Source organism: Symphalangus syndactylus, chromosome 2, assembly GCF_028878055.3.
Source record: "Symphalangus syndactylus isolate Jambi chromosome 2, NHGRI_mSymSyn1-v2.1_pri, whole genome shotgun sequence".
Lineage (NCBI taxonomy): Eukaryota > Metazoa > Chordata > Mammalia > Primates > Hylobatidae > Symphalangus > Symphalangus syndactylus.
The window spans coordinates 40,578,991-40,604,298 of NC_072424.2; the positions used below are offsets into that span (position 1 = coordinate 40,578,991).

Here is a 25,308-nt window from a genome sequence, read left to right on the forward strand (position 1 = left end):
CGTAAAATAAAGGATTTGCCTTCAGAGTGTGACCCACCAAGGCCAGTTTCCCGCCTGGACAGGGGTATTTTGAGCATTGCTGATCAAGTGTGTTTTTCTGTGCTTAGAACCCCCATTCCCCTGGTCCAGAGAGGCAGAAGCCATCCTCCCCCTCCCCAGCGGCAGCGGGTTGGGGACGAGGAGAGGCGGGCAGTACCTGTGATCAAAGCGGTGAGGGAGGCTAGTAGGACGCGGGCGGCAGGAGCGGGAGGGCCAGGCCCGACTCGGCCACTGCTGGGGTGGGGACTAGGTGGGACGGGGTAGGGGCACTGCTGGTGGGGACAGGGGGTGGGGTAGAAGCGGCGCTGCCCGCAGCCGCCTGGGCCTCTGCTCGCCTGATCTCTGAGCTGCGCTCGCCCGCTCCCCGCCTGCGGGGGCCGTCGCGGAGCCCTGCTCTCCATACTGAGCAGTCCCCGGGAGGTGCTCGGACACGTCCCCAGGCTGGATAAAGATCGGCTCGGCGCTAGCTCCGTAGTCGAAATCTCGCCATTAGCGCGGCTGGCGCGGCCGGCGCGGCCGCTATGGCCCGGCCCGGCGACGCCAGATCGCTATCCTGGTGGGAAATGGGAAAGCAGTGCCGCCGCTCCCGCCGCCACCCTCGGTCCTGCACGCAGGGGTGGCCGCGGGGTCCTGGGGCTCGCCGCCCTCCCCTCCCCCTTCGCGTTCCTTCCCTGCGCTGCCTCCCGAGGGACCCCCGCTTCCCTCTGGCCTGGGGCCCCCAGCGCCCAGCCAGGCGCCCTCTCCCCTCCTCGCCAGGCCTCGCTGCCGCCTGAAGGTTATGGGACGCAGTGGCGGGGCGCGGGGGGCGCCCGCCCTCGCCGCCGCCTGCGCCGCCGCCCACCCCAGTACCCGCCGCGCCGCGCCGCGCCGGGCCAGCCTGGCTGCCGGCTGCTGCCACCGCAATCCTGGTTCCTAAATCAGCGCGGGGAGGCGCTCCCTCCCCCCGCCCGGCTCTCCGGGCTCCCCGAGCCGCGATTGGCTGCGAGGGCGCCCCCCAGCCCGGGCCCCCGTCTCCAGCTGCCGCGCCATTGGCTGCGGGCCTCCGCCAGCCTTTACATAAGCCCGGGCGCGCTCGAGTGGAGTTGTATAAAGCGAGCGCGCGGCGTCGGGGCGGGAGGCTCGAGGCCAGCCCGGGACCAGGGGCTGGGAGCTAGCAGGCGGCGGCGCCGGCGGCAGAGGCGGCAGCGAGCGCCCGCTTCCCACGCCCCCAGGCGGCGGGGCCAAGAGCGGGAGGATGGCTCCGAGCGCTGACCCCGGCGTGAGTATCTGCACTGGTGCCCCCCACCCTAAGGCGGAGAAAGTTTCTCCAGCTCTGCATGCCCCCCGGATCCTCCCGCGAGGGTGGTGGGGACGCCGCCCGGGAACCCGGGAAGACGAGGATCGCGAAGGCGGCGGCTTCGCTCCTAACTTGCTTGGAGGCGCTGGACTCGATTGGCGCGCGGAGCCTCCCCCGCGGGCTGGGGTCGAGGCAGGGGCTAGGTTGGAGGTGGCGGAGAGATGGGAGCTGAAGTGTGGGGGCGACAGCCCGCAGCAGGCGGAGAAGGCGTGCTGGAGGTCAGCTGTCAGGGGAGGGGGCCTCTGGGGCCGGGAGGGGGCGGAGCGGGTGAGGAGGGATGTGCCGGGCTATCGGGAGCGTCTACCAGTCAGCCAGGCTGAGACCCGGGCCAGGGAAGCCACTGGCCTCGGCCGAGTGCCTACGCTTCCAGGCTGGGGAAGAGCCCCGGGGGTGGCTCTTCCTCCCCTGGGAAGCCGAGCTCCCGGGCGCAGCGCTGGGTGGCAGAGAGCTCCGGGAGCCAGCCCCGCGCGCGACGTAGCTGCTAGCCGCCTTGTGCTGGACGAGGTGTGGTCTTCCCTTCAGGCTGCCTCAGGCAAGCCGGCTTCAGGCATTCCAGGGGAACTGTGAGTCCTCCTCGACCCCGTGGGGGCACTTGGAGGCTTTGATGGGGCAGCCAGGCCGGGCTTGGGGGCATGCCCAGCAATGCAGCGCACTTCTTTGCAGTACAGTAGTTGGGAACCTGGTTAGTCCCGCTTCTGCAGAAAGCAACTCAAGAATCCAAAGTCATCCCAGCCTGGATGGAAGCCTCCCAGAGTGGCGGGGAAATTCTCCTAGGGTTGAGAGCTGGGGGGGCTTCCTCCGGGAATGACTAATGAATATTGCTGCTGCTGCTGCTGCTGCCGCTGCTGCTGCTGTTGCTGCTGCTGCTGCTGCTGCTGCTGGTGGTGGTGGTGGTGGTGGTGGTGGGTGCACCCAGTGTGGCTTCTGCACATCCCAGGAGATGCTTCCGTTCTCCTGACAGGACACATTCTTGAGTCGCACTTGAGGTATCTTCTGGGATGGGTGCAGGACTTTCCACGTGAAGCCAGGTGGAAAAGAAGGGAAGAGGGTCCCAGGACAGGGGACAGTTCTATAGTGTTTTCTTGAGTCAGGGGAGAACTCATGTGGGAAGAGATAAGCGATTGATGGAGATTTGGAACCCAGACCACTTGGCACTGGAGATGTCCAAGACTGAATTAGAGCTCATTGACAGTCACAGAGTACCTCACCCTCAGCCATGGGGGAGGGGTGGAGGCTGGAAAAGTGGGAACATGGTGGCTGTTCCAGCATGGTTCTTGAGAAAATGTTCCCTCTCTCTCTCTGACTTGGTTAAGAACATCCTTCTGGCAATAGGTCCTAAAGTCAATTTAAGAGGTAATGAAGGGAGTTGAGGGTCTTGATGATGGCACAGAGGACCACAATTAGAACATTCCCGTTTCTGGTGGGTACTAATGGACTCTGGAGAAGGTCGAAACGGTGTGTAGGGAGTCTGGGGAACCTGCTCTGTGGCTGCTTATTTGAGGCTGAATCCTCCACCTTATCCCATCCCTGAATGTACGTGGATGTTCAAACTCCTAGGGTACCTGCTTCAGCCTGGAGATATTTTATGGGGGCTATCAATCCATATCCCAACCCCCAGCTCCATCGTTGTCTGCTGCAGGCAACATTTTTCTGCTGCGTTTCCCAAGACCTTCTCTCCACTGGAGATTTGTGCAGCGAAAGACCTGCTTGTTGCTCTTTCTTCCCTTCTCCATCTGGGCTGCACCTGGTGTTCTGAACCCTGGTGTTTATTCCTTGGCGCCTTGATGTTTGGTTAAGACGTCCTATGGCTGCGCAGGGGTGCCCCTGTGAATGTGTGGACCAATGGCCTGTATAATTCTAGGGAGTGCAATAGACTCTTATAGAAAGAATACCACCAACCAGGAAGGCAGTCCTATTAAACAGCTTGTGACAGCCTCTCATGCTCAAGCGCTCCCTTGCTTCCGTGCTGAGGCGATGGAAGCCTAAAGGTGGAGCAGACTCCTTGGTGTCCAGTAGGGGGCGCCAAAGGTACCTAGCTCAGGACCACTGACTCACTTAGTCTTGTCCTTCACTGGCTGTAGCAACTTAATGCTTTAAGGCAGCTCAGGCTACAGCCTTCAACCACCACCATTGTAATTGGAATCCTTCTACCACATGCTTCCTGAACTTCAGGTGGTCCTGTGATCTCGGGTGCAATGGGGCAGGTGCAAGCACAACATTCCAAAGAGAGCTGGTACACAGCCCCACCCTCTCTCCGGGATCATTCCTTTGTGCTTGGTGCCGCTGTGTTCTTTGAACTCTTTAAGGGTTCATGGAGTTCCAGAACATTAGAGCCAGAAGCAAAGAGCCTTGGAGAGCATCTCATCCAACCCCATCCCATCCCAACATTCACATGTACATTTAATTTACAGATGAGAAAACTGAAGCTGGATAAAGCCAAGGTCACATGGCTATTTGGTGGAAGACATGGAACTAGGTCCTAGGATTCCCAGCGCTCGATTCAGAGCTGTTTCCACTCCAGCGGCCTGCTTCCTCTTCACTATAAAGATGGACATACTTTCTTTATACAGTAGGCACTCATAGTTATTGACTGACCAGGCTTTGGTAAATTAATACATCCCAAACAGTTGGGGAGATTCTCTTTGAATCTGTTTTCCAGAGTGAGGAGGTGAGGAGAAAATACAGTTCTTGTCATGGACATACACAGGTCATAGAAATTCGTAGTTATTCTTTCCCTCCCTCTACAATCTCGTCTCATTATTCCAAGTGGTGTTTTAAGCAAAAGCCATGCAAGTCCAGGTTTCTGTCTGTGCATTTAGGAGTCAGAAGTGCCAAGTCCCTCACTGTGGTCTTGTAACCCAGGTCTGGAGCACCAAGGAATGCTGGCATGGGGTCTCTCTGTCTTGCAGTCACACCACTGCTGGTGAGACCTCCCAGATTCAGACTCTAGAAGGATTGGAGAGTTTCCAAAGAGTATTTGCCTATTTCCCCCACCCTTGCTGCTCCTAGCTCAAGGTCAGAGTGCTAGGACATTCTATTTTGGCAAAATCCTTATGTTTGGACTTCTTAGGTGACCTGCAAGATACTACCATTTCCATTGCCCTTTCTTCTGTTCCGAGAGCCTGGCTGTCGACATCTGAGCTGGGCTCTGGGAAACAGGTTTGCTGACTGGCCTGTGGGCTGCCCCCTTTGTTCTTGTCTCCCCATCTGGCTTCTTTGCACACTGGATGGACTTCCTCCTGGTTCTCCTTGGAGCCTCAGCATACTCGGCAGCCTACCCTCATAAGAAACCCACTGCTGCCAAGCCAGAATTCTGAGAGGCGGAATCCTCTTCTCTCCCTAAGGCTCACGAAAGGGATGCTTGTTGCCAGGGAAGATGCTTGAGTCCCCTCCTCTCCCTCGTGCTCACAGAAGATGAAGTTGGAGCTTCATCTTCAGCGGGAGGAGGGAGCTGGCAGGATCACATGGACCACCTGAGAGCAAAAGCCCCTCTCTTTAAACTGGAGTCTTAAGAGGCTGTGCTTGAGATCTCACCAGCTCCTAGCTTTACCTGGTGAAATGAGCCTGCATTCTCAAGACTTGGTCTGGTTCTGGATAAGACCAGAGGAATACACTTACATAAATTGTGGTTATAGTACAAGCTCTCTGGACTTTTGTTTGAATGCGGGAGTGGGTAGAGAGCTTGAGAAGTGGCATTAGACTATGAGAAATAGGAAATTGTCCAGTGGGGCTTTTATGAGCCCCACCGGATGGCTGACCCTTCCCCCTCTCATTGTAATGGTAAGGACACAGGCTTAGAATCTGGTCTCCGCTTGCTAGCTTAGAACAAACCACTTAACCTCTGCAAGCCTCAGTTTCCTTCTCTGCTAAATGATGAGGCTGACAACCATGTGATGAGGGCAGGGGAGCGAAGCTGGAGGGAGACAGTCTTTAGTATTCCTCTGCCCTTGGTTAGAGGTAAAGAGGTATTCACTTGGAAGGGGATATTATTGCTGAATCACTGGGAACCCTGGAGTCTTCTTTTTCCCAGTGAGTGAGCCTGAGTGCCCAGGTTTGCACATCAGCCTCTGCTCACAGCAACATCTGGGCTGATGGGCAAGGCCTTCTTGGCAGGGCTCCCTCCTTGCCTCTTTCCCTGCCCCACCTCAGGGTTTTCACTTTGAGGTTCTGCCATGCTTGGGGAAAAGAAATCTTATGGGTCCCAGGATAATTCTGAATGTGATGGAGGGCCCTTAGCTATTGATTCCTAAGGAATGATCTTTCTGCTGGGAGAAGCCTTCCTCGGAGCCTAGTGATTTAAGAGTGCTGCCATATACCCAAAGGACTATAAATCATGCTGCTATAAAGACACATGCACACGTATGTTTATTGCGGCACTATTCACAATAGCAAAGAGTTGGAACCAACCCAAATGTCCAACAACGATAGACTGGATTAAGAAAATGTGGCACATATACACCATGGAATACTATGCAGCCATAAAAAATGATGAGTTCGTGTCCTTTGTAGGGACATGGATGAGACTGGAAAACATCATTCTCAGTAAACTATCACAAGGACAAAAAACCAAACACCGCATGTTCTCACTCATAGGTGGGAATTGAACAATGAGAACTCATGGACACAGGAAGGGGAACATCACGCTCCGGGGACTGTTGTGGCGTGGGGGGAGGGGGGAGGGACAGCATTAGGAGATACACCTAATGCTAAATGACGAGTTAATGGGTGCAGGAAATCAACATGGCACATGGATACATATGTAACAAACCTGCACATTGTGCACATGTACCCTAAAACCCTAAAGTATAATAAAAAAAAATAATAATAATAAATAAATAAATAAATAAATAAATAAATAAATAAATAAAGAGTGCTGACAAATTCGTGCTCACTGAGCCTCCTGCAGGCTGCAGATACAGGCTTCCAGGCCAGCCTGGGCTCTGCTAGGGATTTCTGGAGAGCCTGGCTGGTTGCTTAGGGGACATAAACCTGTGAACTTTCCTTAGGAGAAAGTATGAAATCAATTGGTTCATTACCAAACCAAACACACCCCGGACCACTTAGGGCATTTAAGAAATAAGAAGTAGCAAAGGACTGAGAGGTTGTCTTTGAAAAGTGTGCAGAAAGGTGTGAAAGGGTTGGGGAAAAGGAAGGGAGAGGAAGACCTTTTTTCCTCTGAACCACTCATGATTTTGACCTTATCGAAATCCTTGAATGGTGACTAGAGGGGTTATTTTGTTCCCCCTCCCAGATATTTGGCAATGTCTGTAGACATTTTTTCTTGTTACAACTGGGGAATGGGGTGCTACTAGTATACACTAGGTAGAGCCCAGGGATGCTGCTGAACATCCTACAGTGCACAGAACACGCCTCACAACAAGGAATTATCTGGCCCAAAATGTCATTAACACCAAGATTGAGAAGCCCAGGACTGGAGCATTGCAGCACAGAATCACAGCACATTAGAGGTGGGAGGGATTTTAGAAGTACTCTCGTCCGATTCTCCCATTTCACAGCTGAGGGCACTGAGATCCAGAGAGGAGAGGGAAGCAGCCAGGATCACACTGCAAGCAAGTGGCAGAGCTGGTCTGCAATTCAGATCTGCTCTCTCCTGAGACCGTTTTACCCAGATTCCCCCAGAGTTGTTGTGAAAATTAAATGTGAGCTGTGAAAACAAAAATAAATAGAAAATTATAGAGACTATATTAATATTTCTATTATTAAGAATTGGGAGTTTGGAAAGTTGCATTTCTGGCTGTGCCACTGACTCATTGTGTAATATTGGACAAATCATTCTCCCACCCCCATGCCTCTCTGTGAGTGTGTGTGTGCGTGGTGGTGGAGAGGTGGTCCTAGCGCAAAAAAAAAAATGTATATTATAATCATTCTCTTTAGAGAAAGATCCAAAGATTTGCCCTTCAAAAACCCTAGACACTTAAAAAAAATAAAAATTTTCCTTGAAAGAAATCATGTTGACTTCGTAAGAAGCAAAGCATTTACTTCTTGGAAAAATTCCAGTACCCTGGCCCTGTAAGTTGGTTCCAGCCCAGGAAATCTGATCAACATCCGGAGGAGAAATTGATAGCTCCACAAATGACAAGAGGCTGGATATGTGCCCCATCCCTTCAAGAAAGGGGGATGGCAACTTCTCCTCCATGCTTTCCTGCTCAACCCTCCTGGCCCAGAAGTTCTACAAGGAACTTCAATGAGGGATGGGAAGGTGTGTCATTAATTAGTGAAACCTTGTTTATTTAACAGACATATTCTTAAAGAGCTCTTCCAAGGGACATTTTGACATATTACTTTAATTAGCTATGGAAGAATTGAGAGTGCAGAGAGTATAAAATGACCCTCTCTGTTGTTTCCAGTTACTCTTATCTTTGTTTGCACCTGACAAGTACAGTGACAAGGTCATGGGAATCACTGCTGAGCCCTGGGAGTGTCCCGGTGACCTGAGGAGAGACTGCAGGGACTGCTTTCTTTCCTTACATCAGCCTTCACCTATCTAGAGAGCAGCCACCTCGGTGGAGATTCCTGCTTTGGCGTTCCAGCCCTCTATTGATGTAGACCTGTCTTAAAGGAAGCATCATGTTGTGCAAATTTTAACACAGCTCTTAGGAAGGGGAACAGGCCTGGGAGCTGGAAGTTCCCCCCAGAAGGGCAGAGGAGCTCTTGTAGGATTGGCGGGAACAGCCTTGGTTGGTGTTTTTCACATGAGGTCTGACCCTGGTGTTGTCCTCCTTGTGCTCAGGATCGGAAGTAGGAAGTCACCTGAGGCTCCCCTGAGAGGACTGAGGTGACATCCCTCCCTTCCCACATGGGAGCATCACTATGTAGATTCCTGCCCTGAATCTTCTACGTGTCCTGAGGCAGGTCCCTTAGCCTCTGGAGGTCAGTCCCTGTAATCAGAGGAGCTGGGTGGCAGGCTCTTTCCGTCACCGGCAGTCTCTTCCTCTAAGGGGTTGCACATTCCCTTTCACTCTGGTCTCTAAGAACAGGCTCTTTCTTAGAAATCATCATCATGCACCTCTCATCTGAGAAGCTGTGTATATCCAAAGAGGCTTTTTTCAGGTAGGGAAATAAGAGTCCTCAAGGAGAAATGCTGCCTTGTAAACAGTATGAGGGAAACACCGTCATTTGTTCTCAGCCACAAATTCAGTGCCTAGCATGGCACTTGGCATGTGGAGGGGCTCAGTAGGTGCTCAGTGGGTGCACAAATGAGTAAGTGAATGTTGGTGGCCGTTCTGGGGCAGAGGTGACCCTTGGTATTTGATTGGATCTCCAAACCCGCCTTCCATCTAGCTCCTTCCCAGAGCCGGCACAAGGACTATGTAAACCTCCAAAGGACTCCAGGCAAGGCCCACTCCATGAGGTGGTGGCTGGCTCTGAGCCTGGAGCAAGGCTGAGTTTCTCTTCCTCTTTACCTCCCTTTGCTGTTTTCCCTCTCCTTCCCGCCCCCTTCCCACCTGGCTGCTGCAGGAAAGCTCAGTGCAGGTTTACTTTGCTTGAAGCTGATAGACTACATGGAAATTTGGACTTCCACTGGAGACAAACTAGGAAGTGAATCACAAAAATATATCTGGGAGGATCCTTTTAAATAGTGGGGTCCATGAATGTATTTTAAATTATTTAGGGAAAAAACTTGACACATAAACTATTAGGCCTGGAAAAGAACTTTGGAGGTCATCCAGTGCCCCACCCCACCCATGCCCCAGGATGTTCAAATCCTCCCTGTGATACTCTCACTCATTCTTCAGAAACACTGTCTATCCATCCTGCACACTGCTGCCTGAAGTCTAAAACGCCCTTTCAAAAATGCAAGTCTGATCCTGTCTCTGCCCAACTTCAAAACTTCCCACATGGTGTGACTCCAGGCTCCTTACCGTGGCGTAGCAGGCTCTCCAGGCCCCAGCTGCTGCCCCACATAAGACTGCATCTCCACCCTTGTCCCTACCCTCCCCTCTTCTCTCTCCCTCCACCCCATATCCCAGAGATTGCATTCCAGCAGCAACAAATGCATTCACAGCATGTACCAAGCTGTCTCACATCCATATCGTTGATCCATAGGTCTCCACCATCTAGAATCCAATTCACCATCTTCAGAGAGCCTTTTCTGCCTGCCCTTCCCACCACCTCCCTAGTTAATCCCTCCCTCCTATGGCCTGTGTCTAGGCTTTGTACCTGTTTCTTTTTTTCTTTTATTTTTTCTTTCTTTCTTCCTTTCTTTCTTTCTTTCTTTCTTTCCTTTCTTTCTTTTCTTTCTTTCTTTTCTTTCCTTCTTTCTTTTCTTTTCTTTTCTTTTTTTTTTTTTGAGAAGGAGTTTTGCTCTTGTCGTCCAGGCTGGAGTGCAATGGCGTGATCTCAGCTCACCCCAACCTCTGCCTCCCAGGTTCAAGCGATTCCCCTGCCTCAGCTTCCCAAGTAGCTGGGATTACAGGCATGCACCTCCACGCCCGGCTTATTTTGTATTTTTGGTAGAGTTGGAGTTTCTCCATGTTGGTCAAGCTGGTCTCAAACTCCCGACCTCAGGTGATCTGCCCGCCTCGGCCTCCCAAAGTGCTGGGATTACAGGTGTGAGCCACCGTACCTGGTCTACTTTGTGCCTGTTTCTACTCTGAGCTTATCCCGCTGAATTGTGTCTCACCCCTGGTAGATTGTAAGCTCCTTGAGGTCAGGGACTATGTCTTTTTCATCATTTCTAACCTGGCCCATAGGCATCTTCTCAATGTTTGAAGAATTAACATATATGGCATAGCATGCTAAGGGGTTCTGTGCTTAGGAAGCAGTATTTAAGGAGTCAAAGAACTCCATCAGGGTCCCCTAGACAAATTTGTTACAGAAGCAAACCTATTCCTCAAAGTCTCATAGCCCAGAGCATTCCATTCAACATTTGGCAACTACTCCTGGAAGGGGAGCACCGAGCAGGCCTGGACTCCGTCACCTGAGATGCATTCATGCATCCTACAAACATTTATTATTAGTAGTAATAGTGTGATTATTGGTACTGTTACCTACCACGTGTGGACTTTCTCTATGCCAGGCATTATGCTCAGCACTTAACATACATTCATCTCATTTCATTCTCACAGCAACCCGATAAACATTATTTCCCATTTTACAGAACGGGAAGTCTGAGCAGTTAATAGTATCTATTAAGAACCTGCTGTGACTTCTGCATAAGGCTAGGAGATTCCACTTGTCCTCTCACTTTCCGAAATACCATTTCATTAGCCCACTGGCCTCTGTGGCACTTCCTCACCTGGGTCCCCTGAGGTTTTGTCTGCCTTTTTCTGGAGCAAGCCCAAGTCGCCTGTCTATGAGTGCTGCTGCAGGCAGTGTCTAGAGCTGTCTCCAGGTAGAAGGGAGGAAGAGGAGTTCTTACATTTTCTTGGTGCTGGGGAAAATGCATGAAACACGGCACCTTCTTGGGGGTAGGGAGTTGCAGAGGTCTGGAGTTTGTCTCTTAGGCTGGCAATACAGAGGACAAGGGTGTGGGACAGGGTGGAGAAATAGAAGCATTAGAATGTATGCTAATGCCATACATTACCAAAAACTTCATCTTGTTCTCAGCTGTTTTCCTAGTGCCCAGAGCGGTACCTGACATACAGTAGGTGCACAAGAAATACTGAATGAATGAATGAATGAGTGAATGAATGAATGAATGGTGGCCTCCAGTGTTCTCGCTCACTTGGGCCACAGTATTTGCCTCCTAACTGGCTTCTTTGCTTCCAGCCCAGCTTTCTCATGACCTTCTCCACACTGTATTGACACAGTATTCCTTCTAACACACCACTCCAGCCATGGCATTCCCCGGCCCACTGGGCCTGTGTCACTCACGAGGCTTCCAAGGTCTTTTCCTGCCTCCTTTGCTGCACTCCTTCCCACCAGGTGTCCTGCCCCTGCCCCGAGTCTGCGCTGCAGAGCCTCACTGCACTACACAAGCCTGCACATCTCCCATGCACCTGCTCCCCTCAGCCTGGAACACTCTCTCCACCTTGTTCTTCTGGCCCGCTTGGCGTTGCCTCTTAGGCCTTCCCCAGCTTCCCCAGGCAGAGGTGGTTGCTCCTTTCACTGTGCTCCCATCTCACTTGGTTAAGACAAATTTGATGTCATAAGAGAAACTATTCAGTGTGGTGTTGAAGAATTCTGGAGCTCATTCGCTTAAACACACATCCTGGATCCACCAGGTACTAGTTGTGTGACCTTGGGCAAGTTACTTACCCTCTCTGTGCCTTACTTTTCTTATCTGTAAAATGGGGACAGTCGTAGTTCTTCTCTCACAGGCTTACTATGTGTATTAAGTGGGTTACTTATGTGAAGGGTTAGAGTAATGCCTGGCACATGGTCAGTGGTAGATATGTATTATTATTTTTACTATCCATTCCTTATATTGTAGTTGCTACGCAAAATAGCAATTATGTGCCTCTGTGCGTCTGGTGTCCAGAGTCCATATGAAGATCCACACGACCCACTCTGAGATTTAGGAAGGGAGCTCTGACAGCGTGTGGAAGTGGGAGGAGGGGAGAGGAGAGACAGAAGCAGTTAGCAGGTATTGCTATTGTTCAGGTGAGTGAGAATGGGGCAGATCCCCCACAGGAAGGGTGGAAAGACTGAGCAGCATTGAGAGAGATTTGTGAAGCAGAATTGACTCGGGGATCCAGTGGGTGTGAAGAATGAAGAGGCAGCAGAGATGGTGCCAGATTTCCAGCCTGAGTGACAGTGTTGGGGTTTGAAGGGGCCCAGCGAATAGCATCCCACTTCCCGACTCAGATTCAGGGCCAACTAAGAGAAAGGACCAGAGAGGTGGGACTCAGGCAGGTGGAGAGGGAAATGCCACCTTTATTCCAGAGGCAGCTGCCTGGCAGGCCAGGCTCCCGTGTGGGGTCCCTGGGGCTTGCTGACAACTTATCCCTGCCCACTGCAGGCTTCCCTGTGGGTGGGGACAGGGCAGAGCTTGCCTGGCCAAGCTCCACATATGGCAGAGTGGCCCCTGCAGGGAGGCAGGTCCAGAGAGGGCTCTTTGATCCCAGTTCTTTCAAACTGACCAGTTCTTTCAAACTCCTTCCCTTGGGAGAAGGGAGCAGAATAAAGAGGGAGGCCCAAAATGTCACTCTAGCTAAGGTTTCTCCATCTCAGCACTGTTGACATTTTGGGCTGAATAATTGTGGGGGCTGTCCTGTGCATTGTAGATGTTCAGCAGCATCCTGTGCCTCTACCCACTAGATTCTAGAAGCACCTATTCCCTGGTTGTGACAACCAACAGTGTCCCCAAATACTGCCAAATGTCCCCAGGGCCAGAGGGTAGCAAAATCGCCGTGGCAGAGAACCACTGCTCTAGTCTGATGGAAGGGCCTTTGGATGGAAACATGCAGTGTGGGGAAATGGGTGCTGCCTCTCAGCTTATAAGCCAGGTGGCGGGGTCTGTAGATAGGGAAGGACAGGTTGGGTGAAGGCTGGGTCCTCTTGACCTTTGCAGAGTCAGCTCTCTGTCTGTTTTCCTTTCCTTCCTGCTCCTCCGCCTGCCTCTCCTTGCCCAGCTAACTTCATGGCATCCTCAGAGTCCAGCTAAAACCCCTCCCTCTAGGAAGCACTTCCCAGCTCCCCCCACTAGCTAACTTACATCTCTCTGTGCTCCCTCCTCTGCAGCACCCCTCACCCTGTACTGCAAATGGTGAGCAGCTTTCTTGCTGTGACCCTAGCACCTAGCACAATGCCAGGGTTATCGAGGGTCTGCAAGAAGTCTTGTCGCAGGTGAAGACCCAGGGCAGCTCCTGTTAGCTCTTCTCCAGTGTTGCTTGAGTTCCAGGAGCTCTTTTGTGGGTGTCTTTGTGGAGCTGGAGGCCCAGCCTGTGCGGGGCAGAGTGTTCCCATGGCTGCCTCTCTCCTTCATGTCTCAGCCCTCCTACAAGTGTCTGAAAGGCTGTGTATTCTCTGCTTGTTGCCAACATCGGAAATATTTATGCTTCTTGTTTTCATGAGAGCTTGGGGTGTGACCTTGGCTCTTTCCATAATTGCAAAAGAACTGTTTGCCCCAAAAATTGCCCTGGAAACCTCTCCCCACAGCTGCCTGACCCCACGTCAGAGAATCCAGGTTGCTTGGTTTCCAGTTTCCAGGCCCAATTCAGGAAAGTCCTGAGGCCACAGAAAACTGAGTTTGGCTACATGGAACCCACAACTAGTGTCTAAAGACTATCTCACCTTTCAGCTCTCTACGTCAAAGAAGGGGAACGTGCAAGTTGGCTGCCGCCTGCCTGGCCCTGGAGAGGCCTTCCCTGTCACTCACTTAACCCTTGAAAGCTTGGCAGGTCATATGATCTCCATGGTACAGATGAGGACACCAAAGACCAACAAGATCAAGGAATAGGCCCGAGGTCATGAGCTAGGCTGTGGTAAGGTTGAGATCCAAAGCCAGGTTGCTAACTCCAAATGTTGGTCTCTCTCTCTTTTTTTTTTTTTTTTTTTTTTTTTTGCGGGCATCTTGCTCTGTCACCCAGACTGGAATGCAGTGGCATGATCTTGGCTCACTGCTGCAACCTCCGCCTCCTGGGTTCAAGCGATTCCTGCCTCAGCCTCCTAAGTAGCTGGGATTACAGGCGGTGCCCCTTACCACACCCAGCTAATTTTGTTGTATTTTTAGTAGAGACGGAGTTTCACCATGTTGGCCAGGCTGCTCTTGAACTCCTGACCTCAAGCAATCCGCCTGCCTCGGCCTCCCAAAGTGCTGGGATTCCAGGCATGAGCCACCATGCCCGGCCTCTCTTTATCTCTCTATCTCTTCACTTTGCTAGGAATTGTTCAAAAAGTTTGCTTATAGAGCAGTTTTAAGAAATTATTGCCAGATACGATGGCTCACACCTGTAATCTCAGCACTTTGGAAGGCCACTGTGGGAGAATTGCTTGAGCCCAGGAAGTTCAAGATCAGCCTGGGCAACACAGCAAGACCCCATCTCCACCAAAAAAATAATAATAATAATAGCCAGGAGTGTTAGCACCCAACTGGAGTCCTAGGCTACTTGAGAAGCTGAGGTGAGACCATTGCTTGAGCCCAGGAGTTTGAGACTGCAGTGAGCTATGATCATGCTACTGCACTCCAGCCTAGTTGACAGAGGGAGACCCTGTCTCAAAAAACAGAAAATAAATTATTATTAAAAAACAATTCTTCTCACAGCTTAAAACCCAAGTTTTCCCATCTCTGGCCCTTATGAAGTCCCTTCTTTTCCCCCTCCGTACATCTCCGCTGCAGGAGAAGCCCACATCCCTTACCAAGGCACCCTGAGCTCTGGCCCTGTGCCCCTCTGCCTTTGATATTTAGCCTCGCCTCGTCTGGGCTGCTTTACCTGGATAGCCTCCCATTGCCTTTACACGGGGTGTCACACCTGAGATCACATGACTGCTCCGCTGAGTGTTGGGAGAGCTCCTTGAAGGCAAAGGCTGGGTTTTATTCATCTTTGCACTCCTAGGACCTTCCGCATCTCTGCATGGAGTACTGTGTACTACATGCTTCTCTAGTGCTACTCCTGCCAGGGAGTGCTACTCCTAGTGCTCTAATACATAGTAGGCGCTTGATACACAAGCACTCAAGAAAACAAAGGCAATGTGCTTACCGATCACCTGAGGGTCATGTTGAAAATACAGATTCGGATTCGGTAGGTGTGGGGTGGTCCCTGAGAGCCTGCATTCCGTTCAACCTACTTTTTCATTCTATTTTTAACCTTTCTACCTGTTCTCCTCAAGGATTCCGATGTTCACGGTGGTGTGACAACAGGCTCCCTGCGTCAGCCACACAAAATGGGAGGTCACTCCAGGTGCCAGCTGCTCTTCTGTTTCAGGCAGTGTCATCCTGCTCTGCTTTTCCCCCAAAACTTTATATCCCCCCTCCTCCTCTGACACTCCCTAGATAAATAGATTTTCTTTATAGACTTCAACCAGCCGATGATGAATTTTGGTAGCAGAAACATTTCTCACTTCAAATCAGATTGCAGCTTCCCATCTGGGGACCACAAGGCTGGGGCAGTGGTTCTCAGCCCAGACTGTCCATTAACATGATCTGGGCAGCTTCTAAAAATACACAGCACTTGAACTCCCACCTCAGACCAGTTCAATCAGAAAGTGGGTAAGGGACCTGGGTGGTGGCATATTTCTAAACACCTCCACCCGAGGTGGTTCTGTTGGGCAGCTAGGGTTCAGAACCACCAGCCTAGAGTCTCATATCACCTGACAGCTTCCTGGGAATGCAGGCTCTCAGGGACCACCCCACACCTACCGAATCCGAATCTGTATTTTCAACATGACCCTCAGGTGATCGGTAAGCACATTGCCTTTTGAGGAGCATTTCTTTAGAGGAAGAACAGTTTTTAAACAGCTATGACAAATTGCAAGCAGTTTCTTTTGATTCATGTTATCAATTGGACATACTCATTCCCGCGCTTACTTAACACATATTAACAGAGCACCTGCTAGGTACCAGGCACTATGATGGTTTCTGGGAACACAGTGGCATATGTTTCTATCTTGGCCTGCAAATTCCCGCCCAGAACCCCTTCTTCCTAGACTCTGCCCTTTGATGGGAGCTGTCCTTCGTCTCCTTCACCTGACCCTCTCTGCAGCATCAACCCTTTCCCCTTCTCACCTCTTCATAAAAATTAGAGTCAGAATCCCTCTTTGTCATTCCTTGTCAATTGTGGTACTTTGATCTTGAGCTGAAGACAGCCAGCACTTTGAGTGTGTAAAGATAAACTGAGCCTGGGCAGCTCTGGAGATTGCATAAGCTAGGATTGATTTCAGCTCCTTAGATCCAGAGGCAGAGGAGAAGGTTCTTAAACCAATCTCGTACCTTCACTGTAGCATATAGTCTGATTTCAGGACTCTGGGAGCTACAGTATGGAACCTGGTATTCGATATGTAGTTTATGGACCAATATCACCACCACCATCTGGGAGCTTGTTAGAAATATAGAATCTTGGGCTCCACTGCAGAGTTATTGAATCAGAATCTGCATTTTAACAAGACCACCAGGTGATTCATACACACATTGAAGTTTGAGAAGCACTGATATAGAACACTGCTCATCAAATTTTGCAACATATTAGAATCATGTGGGAGCTTTTGAAAATCTGATATCCCATGATTATATATCAACAGCAACAAAAATTTGGTGTCCTTGCTACACATACTGTGCCAGTTAAGTCAGAATATCTTGAGATGAGACCCAGGCATTAGTATTTTTTTATTGTGGTGAAATACAAAGAACATAAAATTTGCAATTTTAACCATATTTAAATATATACTTTAGTGATGTTATGTACATTAACATTGTTGTACAACTATCACCACCATCTATCTTCAGAACTTCTTCATCTTCCCAAATGGAAACTCCATAATCCACTAAACACTAACTCCCATTTCCCCCTATACCCAGCCCCTGGCAACCACCATTCTGCTTTCTGCCTCTATGAATCTGACTACTCTGGACACGTCGTAGAAGTGGAACATACAGTATTTGTCCATTTGCAACTGGCTTATTTCACTTAGCATAATGTCTTCAAGATTTACCCACCTTGGACTTGAACAATGAGAACATGTGGACACAGGAAGGGGAACATCACACAGTGGGGACTGTTGTGGGGTGGGGGGAGGGGGGAGGGATAGCATTAGGAAATATACCTAATGCTAAATGACAAGTTAATGGGTGCAGCACACTAACATGGCACATGTATACATATGTAACAAACCTGAAAGTTGTGCACATGTACCCTAAAACTTAAAGTATAATAATAATAAAATAAAATAAAATAAAATAAAAAAGATTTACCCACCTTGTACTATGTGTCCGAATGTCTTTCCTTTTATTTATTTTTTATTTTTTTCTTTCTTCCTATATAAAAGCAATTCCTTCATTTTTAAAGCTGAATAATATTGCATTGTATGCATATATCACATTTTGTTTATCCATTCAACAGTCGATGGACACTTGGGATGCTTCTGCCTTTTGGCTATTGTGAATGATACTTCTATGAACATGGGTATACAAATATCTGTTCACATCTCTTTTCTCAATTCTTTCATGTATATGCCCAAGTGGAATTGCTAGATCATATGACAATTCTAATTGCTATACTGTTTTCCACAGCACCTGCATTATTTTACATTTCCACCAGCAGTGCACAAGGATTCCAATTTCTCTACATCCTCACCAACACTTATTTTCTGTTTTTGTTTTTTATTATAGCCATCCTAATGGGTGTGAAATGGTATCTCATTGTGGTTTTGATTTGCATATCCCTAATGATTGGTGATGTTTCATGTACTTATTGAGCATTTGTATATCTTTGGAGAAATGTCTATTCAAGTCCTTTGTTTTGAGTCAGGTTGTTTAGTTTTTTTGTTGTTGAGTTGTAGGAGTTCTTTATATATTCTGGATATTAATACCTTGTTAGATATATGATTTGCAAATATTTTCTCCCATTCTGTGAGTCCCCTTTTCACTATTTTGATAGTGTCCTTGGATGTACAAAAGTTTTTAATTTTGATGCAGTCTGTTTTAGCTATTTTTTCTTTTGTTGCCTGTGCTTTTGCTGTCTTATCCAAGAAACTATTGTCAGGCATGAGAATTTTTTTTAAAGCTCCCCAGATGATTCCAATGCACAGCCAAGATTGAGCAGTGTTTCTCAAATTTTAACATGCATTGGAATAATCTGAAATCTTGTTAAAATGCAGATTCTGATTTATTAAGTCTGGAGTGGGATCCAAGATTCTGCATTTCCAACAAGCTCCTAAATGATGTTGATGCACTGGTCTGCTGACTGCTCTGAGTAGCCAGGGTGGAGAAGAGCATTTAAATTATTTCCTTTATCTGAACCCCCGAAAAAGAGGGTAAATATTATATTTACAGACCTTCTTCTAAGCTTCCTCACCATAACCATTGCCCAAAAAATACACCATCAAGACAGCCCACTGCTTATCCCTGACTTTTCAACTGGTACTGAGCAGCCCGGTGGGTGCATTGGGTGCCTTTGGCATGGCAGAGGAATGAAATGTAAAGGACTTATTCTCTCTGCCTCACTCTCTCCGTGGTCTCAGGGGGAGGCCAACCGCTGGTCTACTCATGCTGGGTGAGTTCAGGATCCACACTAATGATGGCTTGCTCCTCTCTGGCCTTGGCCCTTGTGAGGCAACTACTGTAGAACCCTGCTGAAAAGCTTGTCTTGTTCAAAATATGTTTAATATCCTTAGAAAGGAAAACCACATGGGTTGGCCTGAAGTTTACAGAAGCAGCTTAGGAGGGAAAAAACTGCTGAAGGTCTGCATCTAAAAAAAAAATCCTTTAATTCATCATAGAATTTTAGAGCCAGAAAGGACCTTTAGAGAACTCCAAACCTTCATTTTGGAGAAGAAAGCTGAGACCCAAAGAGGTTGTGACTTGTTTTAAGGTCACCCAAGCAAAATAGAGGTCAGCCAATGGGTGCATTATTTCTTTCTCATCTTGCTTTAAGTTATTTATCTGGAAATGGATAACACAGAGCAGCTACTTCTTTCGTATGTCTCCTTTAATTAAAAGAAAAGGTAAAATTAAAGAGGCTAGATCATGATTCTTGACTCTTAGGGCCTTCACTAGAAAGGTTCTAATGATAAGAACTTTTAGGCTCATATTACCCGAATGGGACCAGCCACCCTGGTGGCCGTGACCTAAATTGCAAGTATGGTGCCTGGGAGGAACTAACTAGCTTCGGAAAGACATGTCAGATGCCACTTTTCTCTTCCATGCCCATTGCTGATGTTGTAAGCTGATCACAGCACTCTTTCCAGCCACTGCCAATCAATTGGATTTGGCCCTCAAATTGAAACTCCTTTGCCGTTCACTACAATAGAGGTCATCCCTTGAAAAGTACAGTGACCTTCAGATCCATGCTACATTTCGGCATGTCGACACTGGTTATTAAATACTCTTTAGTTTCCCATTTCCTCCTCCGTCCCCACCCAGCTGCTCATTAATCCGATTATGAGTTTCCTTTATCCAATCAAAGTTCCTGCCAAGTTGCAGAGCTCTTGTAGTGATTCATGATGCATTTGTCTTTAGTGATTAGAAAACCCAGTAGAAGGTGCTGTCTCGTTCAGACATCTCTGTAATTTGGAATGACTTCAGTTTGGTAGTGCCACACCCCACATGTGCCCTGTGAACACACTACAAGAACCTCCTTCCCAGTTTCTGCCCTGCAATTGGAGCCTTGCCCCTGTGTCACTCCCCAGCCTCTCCAGCAATGCATTCAGGAGGCTCCTGAATCACGGCTGGCTCTGAAGGCAGTGCCCAGGTCCTTCATTTTGGTGTCTGGGTCCTTGAACAGCAAACTCATTTGCTGGTAGGAGCATCTGTCTCCATATGGGGAGACAGTCTTCAGATCTTCCTTGCTCTTCCCTTCATTAAGACATCAGCCTCACGCAGCTTTGCTCTTGGTTGCCAGATGCACTGACAAGCCAGCAGGAAAAGTTCCATCTAGAAGAGGTCTGCTATCTTCTGAAGGCAGGAAAGTACCACTTTGCCTGCTGGGACTGGACCCATGCAGCCTTTGAGGGCCTCCTTCCAGCAGAGCCTTTAAAACATTTCATGAGTGCTGATTCTCGGCCTGCAGGTAGTCTCAGGTGGTGCCATCTGCAGCATTCCAAGTGTCTCCCTTGCTTTCACTCAAGGGGGGTGGAGTCCCTCCACCTCCTTGGCCATTTTTATCTGTCTCCTGGGTGTGTGCCACAGGCTCCCATGGCCCCAGGATACTTGGCAACACCCTGAGTTATGTTAGAGATATAATAATGAATTATACAATGCATTATACATAATTAATTTATAATAAAACACGCACGCAATGGTTTAATTTCTCCAAGTGAATGATGTGCTGTCTGCCAGATCCTGCTGGAACGCCTCCCCTAACTGACTGCTTCTTGGTCTGGAGGTGATGGCCAGCTGTGCTAGGGAGGGATGTTGGCATGAGGAACCTGCCAAGTCACATATTCCCCCTGGCTACCTCTGGAGTATGTACCACAGGAGAATAGTCTTTCATTGCATCTATTATTGTTCTAGATCTGGATACTCATGAGGGTCTCACCCAAACTCTGCATTATTTGAGAGCTGTTATGTTCTTCATTCTCCCAGTCTTTCTCCCAGAGTATGGGAAATGCCTTTGTATTTATACCTTTCCCTCCCCATCTCCCTCCCTTCCTCCCTCCTTTCCTTCCTTCCACAAATATGAAATAAATGAAGGAAAGAAGTGCCTATTATGTGAACTACCTTTGGCTTGCTGCATATCAGTGAATAAAACAGAGATCCTTGCCCAAGTGGAGCTTACACTGTAGCAGAGGGAGGCACACAATAAATAATAAGTGTAATAATAAGTAAATTATACCGTACATCATACAATGATAGATGCTGTAGAAAAAGAAAAAGCAGAGCAGGCTAAGGGCGATCAGCCATGATGGAGGCAGGTTGCAGTTTCAAGGAGGGTGGGGAGGGCAGGGCAGGGTTTGTGGAAAACCAGCAGCCTAGGCACTGCCAAGCTCTCTATGAATAGGGGAGAAAGGCACTCTGGGCCTACCCAGGACTTTAATGTTCCGGGATTGCTTTGGTTACAGGTTCTTTCAGTAACATTTGTCACTTTTGATTTCAGATGTCCAGGATGTTACTGTTCCTGCTGCTGCTCTCGTTTCTGCCCATCACTGAGGGGTCCCAGCGGGCTGAACCCATGTTCACTGCAGTCACCAACTCAGTTCTGCCCCCTGACTATGACAGTAATCCCACCCAGCTCAACTATGGTGTGGCAGTTACTGATGTGGACCATGATGGGGACTTTGAGATCGTCGTGGCGGGGTAAGTGCCTCCCACCCTCAGTGTGACAGATATTAATCAGCTTTTGCTGTAATAAGGCTGTGTAACAACTCCAAACCCCAGTGACTTGCAACAACATATGTTCTCACTCATAGGTCCGTGGTTGTCTGTGGCTCCGCTGCAGCTTGGCTGGGCTCACCTGGGGTTCTGGGGTGCTGTGGCCTTGTATTTTGCTACTGCAGTGAGTCAGGGTGGAAGGAAGTTTGGAAGAAGGGTGTTTGATCCACAGGCTTTTCAGGGAGAAAACTGGAATGCTGTGCTTTAAGGCACTGTCTTCTCTTCATATTTAAGCCAACTTGATGATGCAGATATTACTTCTTTACCAGTGGGGCTCCAGGATCTCTATATAGGAAGGGCTTAAGGGTGACAGTTAGGGTAGAAAGGGATGCTCAAAGCTGCCTTTGCACAGCACTTTACATAAGACCAAGAAAACATTAATTAACCATTTCAAAGAGGGAGGAAGATGGAAATTAAGAGGGTTAGCTAAACCTCCGCTGAACATGCCTTGTTGCCCACAGCTCCCTTCTCTCCTGAAAACCAACATTGGGTTGCAAAAAAAGCGTAAGATTAGGAATCCAAATAGCCTGAGTTCATGCTCTAAGGTGTAAACGTTCTAGTTGTATGGCCCGAGTCTCTTACTCACTAAGATTCAGAGATATCATCTGTAACAAGGAGAATAACTGTAATGGCTTGTTGTCTTGAAGCCTTCATAGGCTATTGCATGTGACAGTGCATTGTAAATTTCTGCCAATCACCATTGATAACTATTGTGCATTGAGGGCCGGGTGCAGTGGCTTACACCTGTAATCCCAGCACTTTAGGAGGCCGAGATGGGTGAATCACTTGAGGTCAGGAGTTCAAGACCAGCCTGGCCAACACGGTGAAACCCCATCTCTACTAAAAATACAAAAATTAGCTGGGCATGGTGGCGCACGCCTGTAATCCCAGCTACTCAGGTGGCTGAGGCACAAGAATTGCTTGAACCCAGGAGGCGGAGGTTGCAGTAAGCTGAGACGGCACCACTGCACTCCAGCCTGGGCAACAGAGCAAGACTCCATCTAAAAAAAAAAAAAAAAAAAAAGATTGTGCATTGAGCACTAATAAGTGCCAGGCACTATGCATCATCTTATTGCACATCCCTCATTTTATTTCATCCCCAACAGCACTATGAAGTAAATGTATTGTCATCCACATTGAGAGAAAAGGAAGGTGGGGTTCAGATACAGTAAGCAGCTTGCTCTCTGCTAAGTAAATAGTAAGTAGATGAGTCGGGATCTGAACCCCAAGGCTTCCTAACTCTACAGCTGCCAAACTACACTGTACAAAGTTTCGTTATCACTTCAAAAATCAGTCAATCAATAAAAACACTACAGGGGCCTGTCGACCTCATTCTGGGAGGCCTGAGCTTTTTTGGTAGCACTAAAGTAACTGGCGGGTAACATTATTTGCAGCAGTTGCATGTAACAGTAGAAAGCTTTGACCTTGGAATTAGAAGACCTGGTTTTAATTCTAACCGTAGCCAACCTAGTATCTATAAACCCTATGCAATTTACTTTACACAGACCCATTTTCCTCATCTAAATAAAATGGGCGTATTGAAATCTACCGGCCTGCCTCACGGGGTAGTCATGACGGTTAGTGGTGATGATGTATAGAAAAGTCTTTGTAAAGTACAGTTTTTATTTTGTCTATTCATTTCTTCTACTCTGCAAGAGTAGAGTTACTCAATTCTAGGCCTTCTAGATGTAGATTGATGTGCTGTCCAGAAGCATTTTCTGTGATGATGTAAATGTTCTGTGTTGGTGCTGTCCAGTATGGAATCCACCAGCCACATGTAGCTACTGAGTATGTGAAATGGCTAGTGTGACCAAGGAACTGAATTTTTAAATTTTCTTTTATTTTAATTAAAAATAGCCACATAATGAATTGAACAGTACAGTTCTGGGCTTTTAGAAGGAAAAAAACTAAAGAGCTGAATACGACAGAAAAGGAGAAATGGAATCACTGTAATGACCCTTTTTACCTGGGGTGACCTGAGCAGGGTTGCAGTTAATCAGCCTTTCCTGTGTCCAGTTCTGTGACTGTCCAGTTGCTCTCTGAATCAGGGAGACACCCTCCTCACTAAGTCCATGCCCAACCTGACTCCCAGAGCCATGTGCCACCCTGCCAGAATCTCTGGTTAAAGGACTTTGATGCATCTCTGAGATGTTCTGTTTGGATGGTTGCCCTGCCTCCTACTTGGTGACCCTGGCCTCCCCTGATAGACCCTGGGGACTGACAGAGGACAGAGAATGGCAAGGCAACCGTCCTTCTCTCCCCCTCCTCGCCCCCCAAGTTGCTACTATTACGCCCTCCTTTCATCTTGGAAGATGGTATACTCTTGTATTCCCTCAAGTTAATATGGAAAAAAGTAAGACCTGAGATATGAACAGAAAGTGTCTTCACCCTATTTTCTTCTCCTTCTGGGACCTGGACATCTGGAAGGAGCTAGCCAGATCGCAGAGCATAGAAAGCCTCTCAGAGCATGGAAAGCCTCTCCCTGTCTCCACTGCAAAGCTGTCTCTGATTTCAGCACCTTGCACTCCTCCCCTAGCCCCTGCCCCTACAATGAGCAGACAACTCTGCTTCTCATGGTCTGGCTCTCCCTCTTTCTGCCCCGGCTGTTGCAGGAGACCCGTTGGGTGCCCTCCCCACCCACCCCGCTCTGTTGTACTCTTTTCCCATGGTTCCAGATGGAAGGAAAGAAAGGGTGCGAAGGGCCAAGCACACCCGCTAAAGGAGGATGCAAAGAGCCTCTTACAGCATACTTCATTATTTTTCCTATCGTTTTGCCCCTTTCCACAGCATCTCTCTCAAAGGCACGCTGAAACAGTAGACACGGGTTGCATTGCTCTCCTCACGATTTATCTTTCAGCTGCGAAGAACAGAACTAGCAGAGAAGGTCTTGGCCCCAGGGCTGGTGCTGGCCTGGGCCTATTTGGGAAGAAGCAGAGCTGTTTGGTAGCAGAATTTTCAGTTTCCCTATCCTTTCCAGGTCAAAGGGAATGATATGTGCCCCCATGGGCCCAGTCGCTGAGGTCAGTTCCCTGAGCCCTGTGTGTAAATGTGGGCTTTGTGGGCAGGTCTTTATCCCGCCAGTCCTTTGATGTGCAGGGGATTTCTCCTGCACCTCCTGAGCCTTCAGCTTCTTTCTTTCCAAGTGCTGGGCATTCATTTCATCTTCCTCTTCAGTGAAGTCTTTTTCTCTTTCTCTTTCAAGAAATGTGCCTTTGTGTCCTCTGTGGTAGTGAAGCTAGACCATCATTTGCACTGACTACAAGGTTTAGAAGTCTCAACCTTGTCTAGCTTGCTGTTTATATGGGTCCTATAGGACTTTGGAGTCATCCTCTGGAAACAAGAACTAGACCATCCTGGGTCTTGATGTGAAATCAGCCATTTAGAGAAACCCCTGTCTCTTCTTCTAGGGCAGGGTTGAGCCAAGCAGCCTCTGTCTGAGAAAGCTTAGGCTGCTGGATGTTATTCTGAAAGATAATATGTATTGCTCACCCCCAGCAAAGAATAAGAGTTACACAGAAGACAGGATGGCAAAATTGGGCAGTCTCCCAGCTCCAGGTCAGGCTTTCTTTGTGGCTGTTGTGAAGCATTGCGAATTCTCAGAGCATCAGAAAGACACATTCTAATTTGAGTACCAAAATACATTCCAAAGGCAAATATAACTTTTTATTATCTTCAGCTTTGGATGATTTGTCACTGTCTCCTATTTTGGGCTGGATAACCAAAAGTGGACTATACAGACATATTTAAATCAGGACCTTGGGAGGTCATTTTGTCCACCCCTTGCCTTACAATAAGGCCACACCTATAGTATTCAGAGGCTCCATTTACTTTGCACCATCCAAGTGAACGTGGCAACCCTACTGTAATCCAGCTCGATAGTTACTTATGTCAAGAACCGATTTGACTAATCTGAATCTCCCATATTAGAGCTTAATAAACCTTTTCTTTTAGCTTTTGTTTTGCTACTGCCTTTGAAGATATAAACCAAATGATCACTATCTTTTCA

The 25,308-nt window shown here is 48.5% G+C and overlaps 1 protein-coding gene across 2 annotated transcripts in view; it reads left to right on the forward strand.

Moving 5' to 3' along the window:
- The first annotated feature begins 1,123 nt into the window (after positions 1–1,123).
- Positions 1,124–25,308, forward strand: part of CRTAC1 (cartilage acidic protein 1) — a 165,538-nt gene continuing 141,353 nt past the window's right edge. For both annotated transcript variants that reach the window (XM_055252946.2, XM_055252956.2), the window contains exons 1-2: positions 1,124–1,297; positions 21,028–21,227. In XM_055252946.2, coding sequence (XP_055108921.2) covers positions 1,274–1,297; positions 21,028–21,227 — 224 coding nt within the window. In that variant the 5' untranslated portion in view covers positions 1,124–1,273. The remainder of the gene's footprint in view (positions 1,298–21,027; positions 21,228–25,308) is intronic.